Consider the following 19,545-nt stretch of genomic DNA (forward strand, 5'->3'; position numbering starts at 1 on the left):
GTGTGGGAAACGCACAGGTGAGGGGCAGGGGCCGGGACCCCAGCGCGCCCCCACCCGCGTCCCTCTGGGAGGACGGGCACCAGGACGGCCTCTCACACCGGGGCCTCGTCCCGGCCACACGGGGGTCTGGCTGTCACTGCTCTGTGCCCCCCCCCACCCCCCGGGTTTCACTACAGCATCTAATCAGAACGTGCAAGAGCTTTTCTGTTTTCGTTTCACAATCATGTCTGGCTGCTGCTACTGGTTTCAGTTATGTCTGGCACTTACAGTAGAAACTTTGCCTTTTAGAAGTGCCATTTTTAGAAAGAGTTACCCAGAGTTTAGTTTTACAGTATTTAATACTCCTGGGTTTATTAAGTTGGTCCTAAGAGTGAACAGTTAAGTATTTCATTTTAGGCAAGTGGCAGGTAGAGACTGAAACCACCACCACCAGGATGACGCGCCCAGGCCGGCAGGTGGGGCCCAAGGCGGGTGGGACAGCACAGCAGGCAGACGGACATAGCGCGATGCGGCCGCAGCGAATCACTTTCTTGGATGAGCACAGAAGTATTTAGGTAGGACATCATCATCTCTAATTCGGCTCAAAATAATTCGGTTTAAAAAAAACACACATGTGTGAGGATAAACAGCTCCTCCAGCTTGTTCTGAACAGGCCACGTGCGCCTGGCGGGGCAGCCGTGTCCCCACTCTCTCAGTAGCACGTGCCAGCCGGGTCTGACGCTCGGGGCAGACTCGGAGGCTGACAGAACAGCAGCCCAGGTGCCCTCGGCAGTCGGGCTGGCTTTACCTAAGTTAAAGGACGCAGTGTTCACTCTGGCCTGGTCGGGGCACCCAGCCTCCCTCTACTCACTGTTCCTGGGCTTCTAGGGTTCCATTTTACTGGACTGTGGTCCCTGAGTTTTAAACAACTGGAATGAAACCGCTGGGCTACAGCACTGAAATAGGAGGCGCCTCCATTCACCCTTCAGAACCAGCAAACGACGCTGGCTGCAGGGCTGCGGGGACTGGGGGCGGGCAGTCTGTCTTCTGAGGAGCCTCACGGTGACCGTGTGCTTGGGAAACAAGTGGTCACTGGAGCGTGGCGTCCTCGAGGTCTGGCCGTCCGTGTCTGGGCGCACTCCTCACACCACGAATCTAGCCTCCTGCCCACACTTTTCCTTCCTAGTTTAACTCCTTTGCATGTTAAGGAAATTAGACTGTGGCATTATTAATGCACCAAACTGAATTTTAATTCTCTTTAATACAGAAAAGAGGAGAAACAGCTCCCCTCAAGCCGGCTGGCGGGCGGAAGGGAGCTCTGCACCACCACTGGGGCTTGTCGGATGCCGTGGTGGCTGGGGCCCTGCTCTGGGCCTGTGCCCACCATCAGGGGCACTGAGGGCGCACGGGGGCCTGGGCCTTGCCTCGTGGGGGTTCCAGGGGTGCTGGCTTCGGGGTGGGAACTTTGTAGCTGGTGCTACTGCTGTGGTTCTTGGAGGGGACCCCACGTGCGGCCCTCACGGCTGCACGAGCTCTGGCTTCGCACTTGCTAAGCTACCCCCCCGCCTGCTGCACTGGCCCGCACGTCAGAGCGGCGGTGGTGGGCGGGTGCTGTGACCTTTGAGGAGGGCTCAAGGTGGGGTCCCACAGAGGCCTGACCGCCAGCTGGTGACAGGAGCTGCTCCCCGCACACCTGGACAGGAGGGAAGACACTCTGAGAGGGAACACAGGGGTGGGGCGGCCTGGGCGGGGCTCCGAGCGGGGCCAAAGCCATCTCCTGTGGATACGGCCGCCCGGCGCCCCCTGCCGCGGCCCCGGGACTGACCTTCATGCGCTCGTACTTGTCGTCCACGTCTTGCAGCCACGAGATGAACTGGCGGGCGTTGAAGCGGTCCCGCACCGACTTGTTCTCGTCGCCCTGGAAGGACAGCAGGCCCCGTGTGGGCATCTGGAAGGCGCGGCAAGGCCCCCCCACCGCCTTGAAAGGGCGCAGATTCCAGAATCCACACAGCGTGCCCAGTACTGACCGGCAGGGCCCTCCCTCCCGCTCCGCAGGCTCAGGAGGGCAGTGAGGCCGCCTTGCCGCCAAGGTCCGCACGTGCACAGCCGCCGTAGCCGAGACGGACCGATGGGGCAACCTCGGGAGGGCAAGGAGAGTGCCGGCCCCTGGGCGTCAGGGTGGCCATCAGGCCAAGGACGACATGTGAAGGTCTCTGTCACCAAAGCCATGCAGGACCACCGCCTAGGGGCTGAGCCCAGGCCCCACAACAAGCGTAGTGGAGGCAAGAGACCGCAGCCTGGACCCCTCTCCCCTTGACATTCAGAAGGAACCCAGGCAGTCCCTTCAAGGTGAGCAGATTCCTTTCCTTTTGGATACAAAAGGCGAGACTTCCACCCGATCCCTACAATAACCATCGTGAACAGACGTTTCTGCTGAGAGAGACTTGTCCCTGTGCACAGCACGTTACACAGGGAAACTTTAGAGATAGAGCCTTTAAGGTTTTTACATGAATGGGAAATCCTTAACGCACTGAAGTTTTTAACCACCGAACGACGTCACCATGTAGCCAACCCAGGAGTGCTGCTCAGAAACCGAGATCCACGTGTCCCCCTACCCACCATGAGCCTGTGGTCACAAGGAGGCATCTGTCAGGAGGGGACTGGGCACCGAAGCCAGAGCACTGAGTGGGGCAGAAGGCAAGCCCAGAAGGACACATTCTGGGCTGTTTCCAAAAAGCTACAGTGGTTGCCGGCAAAAAGCCGATCAGGGTGGCCGTGGACACAACAGTCCACTCTCTGCACGAGTTACATCTCAGTCGTGACCAAGGACTTGGCGGGGGGGGGGGGGGCTTCAAGGCACAGGTAAACAGGCATCAGAGGAACAGGGGTGCAGGTGGGCCCAGCCCAGCCCGAGGGGAGGCGGGCAGGACTGCTCTAGGGGACAGTCAAGGCAAACTGTGTGTTTGGGCCAATGGGCAGCACCCAGCCAGCCCAGGGCTGTGGCCCTCGCTGAGGAAGTACTGGGTGCTGCTCACCCACAGCGCGTGTGTTTTAGAGGAAAACCTGCCGCTGCCGAGAGACCGACACGGAGGAGGCGCTGCTGCCGTCCCGGCCCTGGGCACACCATGTGAGCAGTCCGGGGCAGCACCGACCTGGCTCTCCAGAGGCATGTTGTAGACCTCCGAGTCCAGCAGCATGGTGCAGGCGCTGAATGGCACCGCCTGGTTCGCGATGGTCCTTGCCGCCCGGCAGTGAACCCGCAGGATCTCCTGTTCGCAGGAGACGATGAGCTTCTCCTGGAGGAGAGGGACAGGTGAGCAGGGCCCACACGTGCCTGCGCCCGCCCGGCCACGCCCTCTTACCCGCTCGATGCTGTGCTGCAGCCGCAGCTTCCCCCGCACGGCCTCCTGTTGCCTGAACAGCTCCTTCAAGGGCTCCGCCAGGGAGGGGGGTGGTGCGATCTGCGGTCAGAGGGAGACGGAGGGTCAGAGGCCCACTCGCGGGAGTCGGCCCTGCAGACACACAGCCCGTGAAACACAACGTGCCAGGCCACCAGCGTGCATCACGCGGACGTGAGGTGGGGAGGGCGGACAGGGAGGGCACTGCGGAGGTGGGGATGCAGAGAAGGGAGTGTGTACCGCCCTCTGGTCTCAGCAGGCGCCACGCGCCCCCAGGTCAGCCATCAACCCCCTGGGACACAGGCGCCAAGAGGCAGACAGGCTGAGCCTGATGGTCTCCTGGGGAGGGGGAGCAGGGAGGGAGAGGGCTCGCCTGGGTCACTTTGGAAAAGACGTGAGGCCAGAGAGCAGATACCCCCGCGATGCCAGAGGCCACCCTCCAACCAGCCACGGCGCTTCTCCCAGGAGGCAGTGCTTCTGAAACGCAGTCCACACCTGCGTCCTAATAGCACAAGTTGAACCAGAACATCCCGTGGGGCCAGGAAGTGAGTGTTTGGGAAAGATGGACCACCCAGGAGCCCCTGCCGGCCAAGGCCACATAGGTCACAGGCTAGTGCTGTCCACAAGCACAGACTGGCAGCCCAGCGAAGACACCCCCCCACCACAGGGAATGAATCAGTGGCCCACGCTGTCTTTAAAGTCTTTGGTCTCAAATTAGTTCAAAATATGAAATCACTACCTCCTGTGAGGTCTCTTCAGCTCCAGCCCCTGTCCTTGATGGCCTGGCCCCAGGGCGACTTCCTTGCCTGATGCTGCACAGCGGCCTGCGGTGGGACCAGGCAGGTGGCAGCTCATGTCTCCCTAGAGCATCCTGTCCAGGCTGGCCCCAGGTCTGAGTATTTTCAGGGAGCCACCCTTCCAGCTTCCTCTGGCTCCACCCTCTGGAGAGGGTGCCAAGGCCTTGGCCCTCAGGCTCGTGGTGGGGGGGCCCCTCGCCTCTGGCCTGCCCTCCCCTAACAGCCTGGGTCTCAACTGTGTGGCAACAGGAAGTGGAACGGAGCTCTCTTCTGAAGGCCGAGAGCCAGGGGAAGAGGAGCGAGTGGTAGGGGCAGGAAGAAGGCAAGGCTGTCTGTGGCAGTCGAGGTGCCGTTTTCTTTCAGACTCACTCTCTGAGACCCTGAATCTAATGCCTCTGTCTCCCTCCCCAGGCAGCTTGGGGTCAGGGCTCAGAGCAGGGACTGCGGCTGGTGACATCAGGTAAACTGCAACGTGCAGGTTGGCAGAGGGTGGTGGCTGGGGCAGCCACCCCTAGCGCGAGACCCTTGCCTCGCTGCTCAGCGCTGGTCCTTGTTCTGAAGACGCTGGATGCGGGCAGTGCACCAGTGCCTGGGGAAGCTGCCAGCAGGGAGCTGAGGCCTGATAGCGGCACACACGTGTGTGACAAGGCCCCTCTGGAGGCCCTGGGAACCGGCTCGTCCTGACAGGCACTGACAGCTGTGACTGAGGCCCATCCTGGGCCTGACGGACGAACAGAAGGTGGGACAGGACGGTCAAGATAAAGTCCACTGCATGCGTGGGACAGGTGGGGCTAGGGCAGCTCTGGCTCCTGCCGAGCAGAGGGGGGTCGAGGGCAGGCTCTGTTAGCCGCACACCCCTCTGCCTGCTGTGTGGAGAAGAGACCCCTGTGGGCCAGGAGGAGGGGGTGGGGGGAGCCCAGATGTGGGTACAACAAGGAGGAGGGTAGTGTGCACGGCAGGGCTTGGGTGTGTCACACGTGCAGACATGAGGGAGTCACCAGGGAAGGGGGCATGTGAACAGACTGCTGAGAGGGGTGGGGGCCGGACGAAGGCCAGGTCTTCCCGGGAGCAGCCTGGAAGCCCACCGAGGAAACAGCAGAGGCACCCTCAGGCCCAGCGGGAGGAGGGTCCGGGGGAGGCGGGCGGCCTGGGGGCAGACTCACCACAGGGATGTGCAGCTTGCTGAGCGGCTTGCCATCCAGGAGGTAGGAGCCGGTGTAGGTGACGTACTCGGCGTAGCACTGGGGCGCCTGCGGGCTGATGTAGCAGAGAATCTTGCGCTTCTCCTCGATCTTCTTTCGGATCTGCAGGTACTCGAAGTACGGGTTGGCCCTGTCGCTGTGGTACGGCTCGATGGCGTCCAGCTTGATGGCATCCACGATGGCGGCCAGTGTCTGCTGGATGACCTCCCGCGTCTGCCGCGTGGATGTGTGCATCTGCTGTGTCAGCGGCTGGCTGGAGCGCTGGAAGCGGCGTTTGCGTGGGTGCTGGGCCTGGGGGTCGTCCTCCTCGGAGGCGCGGCCCTTGGCCCTGGGTGCAGGTGCCGGCTCCTTCTCGGCGGGCGGTGAGCTCTGCTTGCTCTGGCTGGCCAGCATCTGGGCCCGGGTCCGGGTCATGCGCTGAGGGACCTCCTCCACTCTGGGTGCCTTTGGGGCTTCGGCTGTGGCTTTAGGTTCGGGTTCTGCAGCTTCAGGCTGGACGCTACCCGGAGACCTCTCAAGCCCCACACTGTCCTGGGGGCCAGCCCCGTCGGCCACGTGCGTCTGTGCAGAGCCATCCTCAGGGGCGTCGGCCATGCCATGGGGGGTGGCTAAGGGGTCGTGGCCCTCGGCCTCATCTCTGCTCCCCAGTGGACGTGGTTCCGAGGGGGCCGGCATGGGCTCTGAGCTCAGGTCGGGGTCCTCGGGGGCCCTCCCCTGCAATGCACCTGCCTCCACTGCAGCCTCCAGCAGGACGTCCGGCTTTGGCTCCTCCAGGGACCCCGGTTCGGGCTCTGTGGGGAGATGGGCAGCTGCCGGGTCAGGAGGCAGCACGAGCTGTTCCTCAGCGGCTGGCGCAGCAGCATCCCCGCCGGGGAGGCATGGGGGTGCCCCTGCAGGGGTGTTTTCTGGAGGAACAAGAGGACTCTCTTCTACAGGCTCTGTTTCAACATCAGAAACATCCTTAGTCTGGAGGGGAAGCTCTGGCAGTGAGAAAGGCCCCAGGTCGAGGTCGTCCTCGGAGGCAGGGAAGGCACCAGGCCAGGGCGCCGGCTCCACCTGGCCGAGGGCAGAGAGGCTGTGACCGCTCTCCAGGAAGTTACTCTCCAGGGGGCCCAGCACCTCCACCTGAGCCCCGCTGGTCGTACACGCGGACTCGGGGGGACCATCGGGGGACGCTTCCGGAAGGGACTTGCAGTTACTAAAGAAAGGTTCCAACCTGGAGGTGGGGGCGAAAGGGGGTGGCTCCTCCGAAGCAGAGATGGAGGCCGGGACTGCCGCCCCCGTGTCGTCTTTGACTTCGAGTCCTGGCTCAGTGACCGGCAGTGGGTAGGAGACGGGGGACACTGGGTAAGGGGGCTCCGAGGGTGGGGACTCAGGAAATCTCTGTGGAGACTTCAGCAGAAGGTCTGACCCCACGGGCCAGCTGACGGGGTTGTCGGGGGCGCTCCCGATGAGGCCAGAGGTGAGGCCCTGCTCCGCGGCAGCAGGGTGTGCCCACTCAACTGGCTCCTCCGTGATGACCGTGCTGAAGGGGCCCTCGTCCAGGGGCTCCAAGAAGCTGGGCTCCGGGGGGATGATGGCCGCAGTGGCCTGCTGGTCCTCCGTGGCGTCCAGGGGAATGCTGAGGTCCGGGGGGAGGGCCCCCTCCATGGACGGGGCCAAAAGCTCATCCCTGCGCGAAGAGGGGGACTTTGCTTGTAAACCAGAGAAGGCGCCCTCTGGGGAGGGGGTGACGTTGACCACAGCTGCAGGGGGACAGTGCAGGGTATCTGCTTTGGGGGAGAGGAGGCCGTAGTCAGGGGAATAATACCCAGGGGACAGGCAGCTGAATTTCTCGGCGGGCCCTGGGGGGCCCGGGGCCTTGTCTTCCAGGTGCTGCCCCGGGGAGTTGTAGCTGGATGCGGCGGGGACACTCTGCTGTCGGAACAGCTTGTCCCCGACGCTGAATTCCTCCTCGGGGGCCCTCCTGATGTCCACGGACACTGAGCGGTAGAGGCTTGTGCACAGCGGCCTCGTGGGCGTCTGGCCTGGGGTTTCCGACACGCTGCTCGCAGCCATGGAGAACCTGTCAAAGAAGGAGGGCGAGCAGGCGCTGGCGGACGTGCTGGAGACGGGCTGGGAGTCCGCGCACTCGAACATGAGGTCGGAGTAGTCGTCGGCGCTGCAGGACGGGGTCCGGGGCGTGTGCATGGCCTCCTCGTAGCTGGGGCAGGACACCACCGAGGCGGGCGTGGGGACCCCGGTGGGCCGGCTGTGGTCGGGCCGGGGAGAAGCGGGCAGGACCTCCTTCATGTGGGGTCCCGCCAGCCAGTCTCGGGGGTCCACGGCCGGGCCCGGGTGCGGCTTGTTCTCGGCGGCGGGCGCGGCAGGAGCCGGCTCCTTGAGCTTTCTGTCCTTCAGGGCAGGGTCCGGACACAGCGGCTTCTTGGGCGGGACGTCCAGACCCTTCCTGCGCGCGTCCTCAGCCGGCCGCAGCTTGTCCTTGAGCTTGGGGTCCGCGGGCCTGTGCCGCAGCTTCTCCATCTGCCGCATCCGCTCCTTGTGCCTCCTGTGCCGCTCCTCCACCTCCAGGTCCTTCTGGGACAGCATCCTCTCGAAGCTGGTCATCATCAGGTCGCCATCCCCCAGCAGCTTCTCCCGGGGCCTGGCATCCTTCCTGCCCGGGTCCCTGGAGGCGGGGGGCCTGTCGCCGCCGTTGCTGGTCCTCACGGGGTCGCCCTTCTCCCTCTCGGGGTTCTCCTTGAACTTCTCCTTCAGCTTGGTCTCACCGAGTTTGGCGCCCTCGTCCCGGGGCCGGTCCCTGTCCCGGGCGGCGGGCTTCGGCTCCTCCCGGTGGTGCCTGGGGAGCCCATCCCGCCACCTCTCCCGGTGCTTCTCCCGCCTCCGCTTCTCCTTCAGGAGGCTGGCGGCACTCGCCCCGAAGGGCCGCAGCTCCTTCTCCACCTTCTTGGCAGCGTCTCTCTCGGAGTCGTTCTTCTCCTTCTTTTCGGCGGAGAGCAGCTCGACAGCTTTATCCACGTCGTCCTCCGTGTCGGCCTTCGAGCCGTAGGAGGCGCCATACGCGTCGGAGTCCAGGAAGTCCCGCTCGTACTGGCCGCCGTCGCCCCGCTCCTTCCGGTCAGGCTTGTCTCTCCGGGCCCGCTCTCGCTCGTGGCTCTTCTTGGAGGAGGACGAGGAGTGCCTGTGCCGCTCCCGCTCCCGGGCCCGCTCCTCCGGGGGCTCCGGGAAGGACGCGTCCAGGAGGGCGCCCAGCCCCGGGTCCGGCCCACGGTCGGTGAAGCTGTCGGAAGACACCTCGCTGGCCTTGTCGTTGGAGTCCTCCCGGAACTCCTGCAGCGCCTCCTCCTCCAGCCGCTCCAGCAGGCTCTTCTCTGCGTCGGCACCCTTGGACGGCCTCCTGTCCCGGCCCTGCTCTCGCTCCGGCCTCTCTCGGTGCCTGCTCTTGGCCTTGTCCTCGGCGGGGGGCCGCCGCTCCGCCTTGTCAGGAGGCCGCTGCCTGCCCCTCCTGTCCTGCGCGGCGTCCGCAGGGCCACGCTCCCTCCTGTCCCTGTGCTTCTCCGGCGGCTCCCGCTCCTTCTTCTCCCTGTGCTTCTCCAGGCCCTTCTCCTTCCTGTCCTTCACGCCTTCCGCGGCCCCCCTCTCCCGCCGCCTCTCCCGGCCGTCCCGGTCCTTCGGCTTCTCCGCGTGCTTCCGCAGCCCCGCCTCCCTCTCCGGGGGGCCGTCCTCGTCCTCGCTCTCATCCGTGAAGATGTCGGCGATGTACCAGCTCTTCTCCTTGCCCTTCTTGTCCTCCTTCTTGTCGCACGAGTCTTCCGCGGCAGCCCCGGGGAAGCCCTTCTCCCGCCGGTCCTTCCCTGCGTCCAGAGACGCCTTCCTCTCCCTGTCTCTGCCGTGTGCCTCCTTGTGCCTCTCCCTGGCATCCCTCTTCTCTCTGAAGCACTTCTCGCACTCCTTGTCCCTCGGGCCCCTCTCCGGGGCGGGCTTCTCGCCCCTGTCCTTGTCGCTGCACTTCTCCTTGTGCTTCTCCAGTTTGCACTTCTTCTCCTTCTCCCGCGCCAGGTGCTGCCTCTCCCAGGGCTCCAGGCTCTTCCCGAAGTCGCCCTCGCCGCTGTGCTCCTTGGGCTCCTCCTCCGGCTTGGCACGGCAGTCCTTGCGCTCCTTGCTGGCCTCAGACGGCTCCTTCCGCTCCCGCGCGCCCTCCGCGGACTCCCGTCGCCTCCTGTCCTTCTCCGCCAGGTGGCCGGGCCCGCCCTTCTGCTTCTCGGGGTGCTCCCGCCGCCGCTCGGATCCCCGCTCCAGGGGGTCCCGATCCTTCTTCCTGTCACCCCGCTTGTCCCGCGCCCGGCCCTCCCGCCTCTTCTCCTTGCCGTCCTCCCGCACCGTCTCCAGGATCAGCCTGGCCACAGACTCGCCCTTCATGTCCCTGTAGTCCGTCACCGGGGAGTCCCAGCTGTCCTCCCCTCTGAAGTCGAAGGATGAATCGGACAAGTCGGAAAACCACCGATCCTGCTGGTCATCGGAGAGGCTGAACTTGGTGTCCTCACTCTCCAGAAGCTGGCTTTTGTTGCAATACTCCTCCACAGCAGGGTCTTCCCTGTACACCTTCTCTTTTTTGGGTCTCTCTCTGTCTTCCCTGAAAGGCTTCTCTTTCGACGCTCTGTCTTCTCTGAAGTCACTCCTCTTGTCCGGCTTTGGGGGCCTGTCCTTGGGCCTCTTCTTCCGCTCCTCCCTGCAGAGCCTCAGCCTCTCCTCCTTGGGAGACTTCTCCTTCAGCAACCTCTCCTTCTCAGCCCTGCCCGAGCGGTCCTTCTCCTCCCGGCAGCCCCTGCCCGCGTCCCTGCCCGCATCGCGGGCTCTCTTGAGGGACTTCTCCTCCCTGGAGGCCTTCATCGCCTCGTCTCTGAAGAGCCACTCCTTCTCCTCCGCCTTCGCCTTGCCGAGCCTCTCCTCTCTCTTGAGGTGGTCGCGGTCGTGCCGTGGCGCCTTCAGCCTGCCCTCCACAGGCCCGTCGCTGTCCGGCCTTGCCTTGGGGTCCTCGTACTCGTACGCGAGGCTCTTCAGCTTCAGCTCCTGGCCAGCTGTGCCCAGCCCCTTCTCCTTGTTTCTGTGTTTGTGTTTTGTCTTGTGTTTCTTGACGACTTTGCCTTCCTTGTCCAGCTTGGGGACAGCGCCGTCCACGCCGGGGTGGAAGGAGTTCTTCCTGTCGGGCAGAGCGCCCTGTAGGCCTCCCCTCCTCCTGTGCTCCTGCCGCTTCCGGGCCGGCTTCAGCGACTCCAAGCTGGAGCCCTCGGAGGAGCAGTCAGACTCGCTGCTCAGTCTCGTCCTCGTGGAGTCTGACAAGGAGCTGACCTCGGACCAGGCGGGAGAAGAGATGGTTTTCCAATTGTCCGTCCGCCAGTGCTTGGCATGGGGGTCCGTGTGGCTGGGGTTATGCTTCTGGGCGGCGGAGCTGCCGTGGGACGAGGTGGAGGAGGCGGACAGGGAGCTGAACAGGGAGGGGTCCTTCAGCACCAGCGGGGACTCCTTGAGGCAGCCGGGGCTCCCCGCCGAGTCCCCGCCCTCCTCGCCACTCTCCGAGGACTCGCTCTCTGACTCGGACGAGCAGAACTTGTCGCTCCTCTTCCCAAACCGCACTTCTTTGCCTTTTATTTCTTTCTTTCGCTTCTTTTTCACTTTATTTTTTTCCTTCTGCTGTTTGGAGCTGGAAGGCTCCCGCGCCTTGCTGCCGGGCAGGACCGCATGAGCTGAGAGCCGCAGCTTCTCCCCGCCGCCCACGGTGACGGCAACGTCCTCCTCGTCCGATGTGTCCGACAGGATGCGGTGAGAAGCCTTCTTGGGCGCGACGGCGCCACCCTTGCTGTGCGTCCTCACCTCCATCTTGGGGATGGAGACAAGGCTGCCGGCCTTGGCCTCCTTGCGGTACTCCTTCTTCAGCAGGTGCTTGTCGTCCACGGGGGGGACCCGGTCCTGCTCGTCGTCCTCGTCAAACTCGTACTCGTCCTTCACGGGGGTCGCCGTCTTCTGGGGCTCCGGGTTCTTAGCCTTGTGCTTGAGGCCCTTCTCGAACTCGGAGTCCGTGTTGTTGCCGTCGGCGGAGCTAGAAGGTGCGAAGGACGGGGCATCCTCCTCCTCGGAGCTCTCTGTTGGGAAGGGGAGAGGTGTCAGCACGGCCTGGACAAAGGCCTCCCGGGTGCGTGCAGAGGGTGGGCGTGGGGTGAGCTCCCGCCAGAGAAGCACTGAGCTCTGTGGCCCACCCGGGGCAGAGGGACCCCTGGAGAGGATCCTCCCAGTCCAGACGCTCCAGGAGGCCCCACGCTGCCCGCGCCACGCCTGGCACTGACCGGCCGAGCTCTCCTCGCTGGACGTGTAGGTGCCCTTGCCCAGCAGCAGGTTCACCATGGTTGGGGAGCTGGCGACCTTCAGCGGCGTCTCGCCTTTCCTGTTGCTCTGCTGAGGGTTCCCCCCGTACCGGAGCAGCAGCTTCACCACCTGCAAAGCAGCGAGGGGCATGCCAGGACTGAGAACCCTGTCATGCCCCTGGAAACAGCGGCCCCTTCGCACAGCCTCGGTGGGGCCTCTGCGGGAATGAGCCCGCACTGTCCCCTCTGCCAGCCGCGAGCTCGCCGCCCAGCGGCTCCACAGCAGAAAGGGTTCTGGCAGTTCAGGGCAGTATTTACCGGGGGTGGGATTTACAGAATGGAGAAAACAAAGACCGAGCTTCCGCAAGCAGGTTTGTGCTTTCGTTTAAGAAACGAGGGCACCTCGTCCTCACTTTCACTCAGGACGGCAGCTCTCCGAGCTGCTCACAAGGCACTGAGCCCCGCTGCGGGCAGACCTCGCTCCACCACACTTCCAGAATCCATGTCTCACAAACCCATGGTCTGGGGTGACCCTGTGTCCAGCAGGTCTGTCGGCGGCGTTTCCCAACAGCACCTGCTCACTTCCTGTCTCTGTGTCACATTATGGAAATTCTCACAGTATTTCAAACCCTCCACCAGCACAGAGATTAACACCTGCTGGAAGTCCAGGGGTGGTCAGCGCTTGTTAGCAACGACACGTCTCTTAAATGCGGTCTGTCTGTTTCTAGACAGTGCTCCTGCAGAGACCACGTGAGCCTCCCTTCACCAAGGTGCTCACTGTGCTGGGGTCTGGATCTCAGCACACAGCCTCCCCGGGGCCTGACAAATGGTAACAGCCGCCCCTACTTCCGTCTGGGCCGAGAGGAGCGCACGGAAGGAATCTCTAATCTGTCTCCTGGTTTTGCTCGGTCAGTCTCTGCTGCTCCACCCGACACAGCTGACAACCACCCGGTCTCACGACTTGGCTCGGAGTCCAGGTCAGTCTCCCTCCTCCCAGTGCTGGGGCTCTGGCTCTGGGTCCCTGCCATCTGCCAGCTGCTGGAGGCCACCACGTTCCCCAGCTGTGGCCCCTTCCTCTAAGGCCAGCAGCATAGGTCAAGCCCATAGGGCCCCACGTGTCCTCCCTACAACTGAGAAAGGGGTCTCTGCTGTGAGGACCCCTGCAGGCCTCTAAATCTGCCTGGCTGGTCCAGGGTCATCTCCTGACCCTCCGCTTACTCTCTTCGGCAAAGGCGCCACCACCTCAGCTCACGTGTTCTCAGGTTCCAGGCTCAGAACAGGGACAGCTTTAGGGACCATTATCCTGCGCCCCCCCCCATGTTTCCATGGCCTTTGATGCTTCTGTAGTAAGCAGTTTTACAGAGATAATTACAGGAGTAGAGACCAAATGATGGCCAGTTCCTCCCAGCTCCAAGCCAGCCTCCCATGGCCCGCACCTGCCTACTCTCCGAGGTATTTTTAGCAAATCCCAGACAGTTCATAATTTTTCAGTATGTTTCTTTCAAAGGGCTCTTTAAAAACACCAAAAACCTCGTAATGCCACTATCTTCCCTGAAAAGTGAACTGTCCTCCTAACCTCAGATCTATAATCCGTGTCCAGATATCCCCAGGCCTCATGGAACCTGTAATTCCAGCCCCTCCCAATCCTGCAGACTCGCCACGTCTGGTCCTGCCCGACATACTCGCCACACTGCTGGCTCCGACAACAGCTACAGACACGCTGGGCGAATTCAACAGGGCGGGGAGCCTTCCCTTTATTGGTTTTGTGTGCCAGCCTCCCTCCAGCAGCGTGACGTGCCTCAGACCCAGTGGACCATGCTTTGGGGGTAGGCCCACGGTTATCCCGCGTTGGATGTCCCCATCAAGGCCTCCCAGGGCTCCTAGCAGCACTGGGACGAGGACAGATGGCTGCCCCTCCTCCAGGGACGGTCACTCACCTACTGAAAGCCAACCACACCTGCATGGCCAGAGCAAGGCCCTGTCCTACACGCTGCAGGTGATGCGAGAGGTCGTCTGGGTGCTGACCCAGGGTAAGGAAGCTGGCCTGGTCAGAAAGGTCAGCTGGAGGCCTGCCACAGACTCCTGGTGACCCAGCAGACAAAAGGACAGAGATGGACAGCAGCCGGGGGGGCGCCCACCTTGTAGTGCCCGTTGTTGGCCGCGTCGTGCAAGGGCGTGTCATCGTCCAGGCCCTTGGTGTTCACCTCCGCGCCCGCAGCCAGCAGCTGCTTCGCCACGTCGTAGTAGCCCCGGTTACAGGCCTCGTGCAGCGCAGTCCAGCCTGGAAACAGACACTCACACGTAGGTTATTTAGCTCCCGAGGAGCACGTCCAGCCGGGAAGCCCTGCATGTCGAGCACGGGGTGCCCGGTTTGCTCAGTGATCTCTAGACAGTGGACCCTACGGCTAACAGCCTGAAAGAATCATCTGGGCCAGCGGCCTGACGCGGGTGCAGGACTGGCAGACGCACAGTGTCATCCATGAACGCTCAGGGAGGAAAAATCTCGTTTTGGAAACAGGAAAGCAGGCAGCGCGCCGAGGCCTCGTGGGGCGTGGCCGCACACCATGTGCACACAGGGCCACCTGGGGACACAGACTCCAGTGCTTTGGAAAAACCTGATTTAGGAAAATTATTTTTTGTTTTTCGTTTTTTTTTTTTTTACAAAGAGGCGCTAAATCAGGTTTGGGTCAGACAACCTAGGATTCCGTACAGAGAAGGCTTCCTGGTCCCATGTACGCCTGCCACTCTGAAGGCACAGCTCTGGGACCTGCCGCTGCCGCCGCCCACCAAGGTCTCCTGTGCACAAAGGCAGCCCCAAGCCACCACCACAGACCTTGAAGTAAGTAAAGGGCCTCGTCCTCTCTCAGCCAGGGGCTTCCACGTCTGCCTCAAATGGTGACTGAGCTTCCTGGGGCTGTGGGAGGGTGTCCCTGGCTCATCCACCCCCATCCTCTGCTGGGGCAACCCACTCCCTCCTGCATGCGTCCGAGGCAGACGCACCAGCGCCAGAACAGGGGCCGCTCCAGCACAGAACTGGGGTGTATATAACACATCAGGGTTAACACCTACAATGCCTCAATTCTCTTAAGGTGATGAAAGACAAGAACGTGACTACTCCGAAATGCTCCTCCTCAGGAGGGCACGTCGGGCCGGGTGGGAGGCTGGCTGCCTCGCACCCTGGGCCGGCTCACGGGCCGGCCGCAGCCCCTGCTCACCCGCAAAGTCCTTGACGTTGACGTCCGCACCCTCGCTGATGAGCTCCTTGATGCGCCGCGCGTCCCCCCGAATGGCCGCCCGGTGCAGGCGTGTCTCTCCACGCTCGTTCCTCTTGTTCACTTTATCTTTGGTTTTGGAGGCAGAGTTGGGCGTCCCCTTTGGACACACGGTTGACTGGGAGGGGTGCTTTGGTGTGGTGTCTACTGCAGGCCGAGGAGAGGACAGGCGGGCGTTACGGGGTAGGAGGCACGTCAGGACCTAGGCCACGTGTCCGCGGGCGCCCGCCCCGCTCACCTGGGCTGTTGGCTGACTCCTCAGCCGTCATCTGCATGAGGAGCGCCACCTGCTGGCGCTCGGAGAGCGGGTAGCCAGCGCGGATCCCAGACAGCCCCATGCCGAACAGCAGCCCAGCCTTGCGGGTGACGGGCTCTTTCTTAATCCTCTTCCGCTCGGGACCCTGCTTCTCTGTGAGGCGGTGGAGGAGAGAGGGGAGACTTCATGCCGCGGAGCCCACAGACGCCAGAGCCTGACCCGGCAGCGCGGAGCCCGCTTCCCGCCCCGCAGCTTGCAGGGGAAGTGGGGCAGAGTCGGCAGCAGCCCACTGCCCACATCACCTGTTCCGGCTCTAGCTGTGACAGGACACAACTCCGACACCTTGTCGCCAGCCGGTGAAGCCAAGCCTCGGCCCCACCGACCATTCACTGTACTGGGCGCCTCCCCAGACCGTCCCCTGCGCGCAAGGCGGTGGGACAGCTGCTCACTGACATCCTGGCTCACACAGGACAGTCTCAGTCTAGCAAAGCCTAGCGTTTGTGGTCCAGGTCCTCCTTCCCCGCCCGCCTCCGCACAGTACAGGTGGAAATGCAAACACAGCTCAGAACCCGTGGAGAGGTCAAGGCTGACTTGGCAGTACTGTACCTTTCTTCTTGCTTCTAGGAGCCTCCATTTCATGCCATGGCGCTTCGAGGAGCGAACCAGCCTTGCAGTACCACGGCGTGGACTGAGCTGGAGGCATCTAAAGGCATCAACACAGAGCACTAACGAGATACCGGGGACAGCCCGGCGCTCCCCTCTCAGCCTCCTCGTAACAAGCACATCCTCCACGCGCCGGCCCCTTACCACACGCCCTGCCAACCGCGACAGACACAGGGGGTGCTGTTTCTTTTAAAAGGGGCAAGGAAGACGGGCAGAAGAGACACCCCAACTCCATGAATCAGGAGCCAAAAGCTCACTGTCCTCCACACACAGCCTCTTGCTCATGGGAAACCAGGAATCCACCGAGAGCCGCCCTGTGCATCCTGGGGGGGCCCTGGGGCGTTCTCGGTGACAGGGTGCCAACTGCAGGTGGGAAGCAGGGTCGCCACGGGGGCCTTGGGTCTGGGGGTGTCTCCCTGCCGCCCTCCAGGTCTGCTCAGCAGCCCCCACAGGACGTGTGTCTGAACACACGGCAGATTCCACTCCTAGGGCAACACCCTGCTGCTGCTCACCACCTGAGCCCCACAAATGTGTCATCTTCTATTTCCTTAAGAGAGTTTCCTATAAACTGCTATTTCCTGAAAAAGTATTTTTAAACTGCCTTTTTAAAAACTAAAGCAGTGACTTGCCGAGAATGCGGGCCTGTGCGGTTTAGGTGGTAACTTTCCGGGCACCACAGGCCACTGCCGCCAGCAGCAACTGGTTTTTAACCAACAGACAAGGCACAGGTCCAAGCACGGAGTAAATTCCAGCAAGAATGCTCCTTGTGGAAGACCAAGGATCCCACTCATCCACTCCTCCCCGCTGGCGCCCCCCAACCTCGTGAAGGCAGTGACAGGGTGGCTGAATGAGGCGTGGCCTGGTGGCAGGGCCTTCGTGGCAGCTGGGACCCAAGAGCACCAGGAAGGTCTGACCAACTAAGCCACCCTGCGCACTCCTCAGTCCCGGACCTGGTCCGGGCAGCGGGGTCAGAAGCATGCCCACAGCTAAGTGCTGCATGGAGGGTCTGCGGCCCTGCTTGCCCCGCCGTGACCCGGGCCCCACTTCACCCAGTCTCCCAGAAAGCCCTGCCTGGTCTCAGACCACCGAAAGCCCGGCCTCTCAGGACTCCAACCCCCGAGCACACACCAATCCGGAGCCCACAGAGAACAGGACGGACGTGGAACCTCAGCACAGCACACGAAGCCTGTGCTTCCTGCAGTGTGGACAATGCCAGAGACAGAGCAGCAGCAGGAGTCAAGCAGGCAGACCAGCCCCACCTCTCTGCTGCATGTGTGTCTCCAAGACAGACAGTCCAGGGGTTTTTAAGACGCCAGAGGAACCTAGCAGAAGGGCACAGCCTCTGTCTTCAGGTGACCGTAAGGGCGGTGGCCACCCAGGGGCAGGGCCCAGTGGCACCGGGCCTGCAGTCTCAGGAAGGGACAAAGGTCACGTGTGGACTATGTGCGGGGTGGGCAGGCAGCCATACGAGTCCACACGGTCACAGGACACATGGATGACACAGGTCTCCCCGAGCTCAGCACAGGAAACAAACCAAAATGTGATCACACCTCCTAAGTCAGTTTCTCAGGCACTGCAGTGGCTGGCATCTAGAAAGGTGTTAAGTCTGGCCAGGCTGGGCGTCTCAGGGGGCCGGGCCCACAGAGCCCACTGCAAGGGAGCTGAGGCCCGGTGCCCTGGTGCTGCAGGCGGGCCCCTCCTGCCACACGCCTCCCGCTGGCAAGGGCCAACCTGGAGGCCAACCCAGGAGAGACCGACCTCTCGGACCCTGAAGGAGGAGGCCGCAAAACCTCCTGCCCCGAGCTGGGCAGTGAGCCTCGCTGCCAGCACTGAGGCGGGGACGAGGCAGAGGAGGCACACCGTGACAAGGGGCAAGCCCCTCTGGCCTCCACTAAGGTTCTGTGCGTCACACCCAAGCAGAAGCAGAGGAGAACCTGCACAAATTCCAGATGGCATGTCCCAAGTCAGACTACAGAGCTGGCTAGGTCGGCCTGTGGCAGGTGGGGGCTGTAGCAGGCAGGGCTTCTTGCTGGATCCGCCCTCCCGGCCATCAGATCTCCTCATCCCTAGGGTGGCATCAGCGGTGCCCTGTCCCCAGGCTGCAGCGCGTGGTGACGTGGTAACACCTGTGTCTCCGTGATGCCATTGTGCCTGGCCTCGTCCCCTCACAGTCCAGCATCTTCCCCGTGCTGCTGTGTGGCTTCACATCACTCCCACTCCCGTGTGGAACCCTCTCTCCCCGCAGGCCGCCCTGGTGCTCCGCCTTCACAGCCCTGGGCCGCTCCGTCTCCACCCTCCAAGCCATCCCGGGGCTGTCCCTCTTGGAGCCTCCGTCCAGGCGCGTCTTTAGCGTCACCTCCAGCTCACTTGTTCTTGCTTATGTCCAGTCTGGCCCCTGAGTGTTCACTGTCAGTGATAACTTTCGTTTCCTTTGGTCCGTTTCATATTTAAACCTGTCTGGCCTTTCTGTTCCATCCTGCCGCCATCACTGTCTCTAATCCTCCCCAGAACCCTGGGGCCCAGGAAGCGGCACAGAGGCCCGTCTCTCCAGCCAGAGGGGAGCGAGGGGAATGCCCCACGGCAGCACACGTGGAGGGCCAGCCCCGCGGGGGCAGGACAGCCTGACTCTCAAGGAGGCCATTTTGAGCCAGAAGATACAAAGGCCCTTGGTTAGGGACAGTGTCCTCTGGCTAAGGTGTCCACAGGTTTGGCCTCCATGGCCCTGACCTTGTGAGGCTCTCAGCCTGTCCATTGCCCACCAAAGACCTGGGGCTAGCAGCCAGGGCAGGGACACCCACCATCTTTCATCTCTAGGCTTTTCCCACAGAGGAATTTTTGGGGAGACAGTTTACCACACTGCCCAAAATGGGAAACCTCCCACTCCTCTGTCCCACGTGAAGCCCTCAGGTGTCAACATCATCTTGGCTCCACCCCTCGGAGGGCATCTATGGTCTCCTGTCAACTCACAGGCCCCCACGTCAGGGAGGTCTGGCAGGTGGTGAGCACTGGGGACACTGCTGTCCCGATGGCGTCCTGTCTCTCTTGACCTCAGGAGCACACCTTCCACACCAAACAGGGCCTGATGCGGATGTGCAGTCAGGAAGACAGACGACCCACTGGGTGCTGAGCTGCATGGGACAGGCGCTTTCCCCCAGCACCTCACTCAGGTCCTCCGGGTGTGCAGGGCCCAGACCAGTATGGGGCACCAGCTGCCGTTCCAGCTGTCCTTCCAACCTCCTGGTTTACGTCTCCTCCTTTCTCTTTTTAAGAAAATGACCATCACTGATCATTTAAAAAGAAACAGGTCTGTGAGGCCTTCAGCAAGTCCTCGACCTCTCAGAGAGAGAGACTGGGTCCCCCAACACCTCCCTCCCCTGCAGTGGTGCTGCTTCACCTCCACGCGAGGGAGACACCGGTGCCTATCCCACAGGGGGCAGTGATCAGGAAGTAAGGTCAGCATCGAGGGCCCGGACAACACGATTTCCCACCCAGTGCCCCTCGCCTTTCACTACAGCAAAGCACACTGAGAATTAAAACCAATAAATCAAAATCCAGACCTGCACAAACACACAAACCGTGTCATCAGTTCTCCTGGTCCCCAGGCCTGCCTGGAGGCCGT

At 62.5% G+C, this 19,545-nt stretch overlaps 2 protein-coding genes across 11 annotated transcripts in view; one reads left to right on the forward strand and one right to left on the reverse strand.

The window, feature by feature from the left end:
• ANKRD11 (ankyrin repeat domain 11) overlaps positions 1-19,545 on the reverse strand; it is a 136,652-nt gene that overhangs the window by 962 nt on the left and 116,145 nt on the right. For 4 of the 9 annotated variants that reach the window (XM_032464613.1, XM_032464610.1, XM_032464612.1 and 1 more), the window contains 9 exons: positions 15,246-15,416; positions 14,951-15,154; positions 13,874-14,016; positions 11,718-11,865; positions 5,338-11,516; positions 3,342-3,440; positions 3,132-3,275; positions 1,805-1,897; positions 1,598-1,672 (listed from right to left, as the gene is read on the reverse strand). In XM_032464613.1, the coding sequence (XP_032320504.1) occupies positions 1,598-1,672; positions 1,805-1,897; positions 3,132-3,275; positions 3,342-3,440; positions 5,338-11,516; positions 11,718-11,865; positions 13,874-14,016; positions 14,951-15,154; positions 15,246-15,416 (7,256 nt within the window). Of the gene's footprint in view, positions 1-1,597; positions 1,673-1,804; positions 1,898-3,131; positions 3,276-3,341; positions 3,441-5,337; positions 11,517-11,717; positions 11,866-13,873; positions 14,017-14,950; positions 15,155-15,245; positions 15,417-15,869; positions 15,967-19,545 lie in introns of all 9 variants that reach the window. The other 5 variants (XM_032464616.1, XM_032464614.1, XM_032464617.1 and 2 more) reach the window with 5 other exon arrangements.
• LOC116658791 lies at positions 3-19,496 on the forward strand. Of its 2 annotated transcripts, XR_004314093.1 has the most exons (4): positions 3-17; positions 12,464-12,712; positions 13,336-14,574; positions 14,825-14,839. XR_004314093.1 is itself a non-coding variant. In XM_032464632.1 (2 exons), the coding sequence occupies exon 2, from the start codon at positions 16,903-16,905 to the stop codon at positions 18,064-18,066; it is 1,164 nt and encodes a 387-aa protein (XP_032320523.1). In that variant the 5' UTR covers positions 14,011-14,574; positions 15,888-16,902; the 3' UTR covers positions 18,067-19,496. The 2 variants fall into 2 exon arrangements, 1 of the variants encoding a protein (XP_032320523.1); XM_032464632.1 differs by lacking the exons at positions 3-17; positions 12,464-12,712; positions 14,825-14,839 and adding an exon at positions 15,888-19,496 and having other exon boundaries at positions 14,011-14,574.

Source organism: Camelus ferus, chromosome 21 (assembly GCF_009834535.1).
Source record: "Camelus ferus isolate YT-003-E chromosome 21, BCGSAC_Cfer_1.0, whole genome shotgun sequence".
Classification (NCBI taxonomy): domain Eukaryota; kingdom Metazoa; phylum Chordata; class Mammalia; order Artiodactyla; family Camelidae; genus Camelus; species Camelus ferus.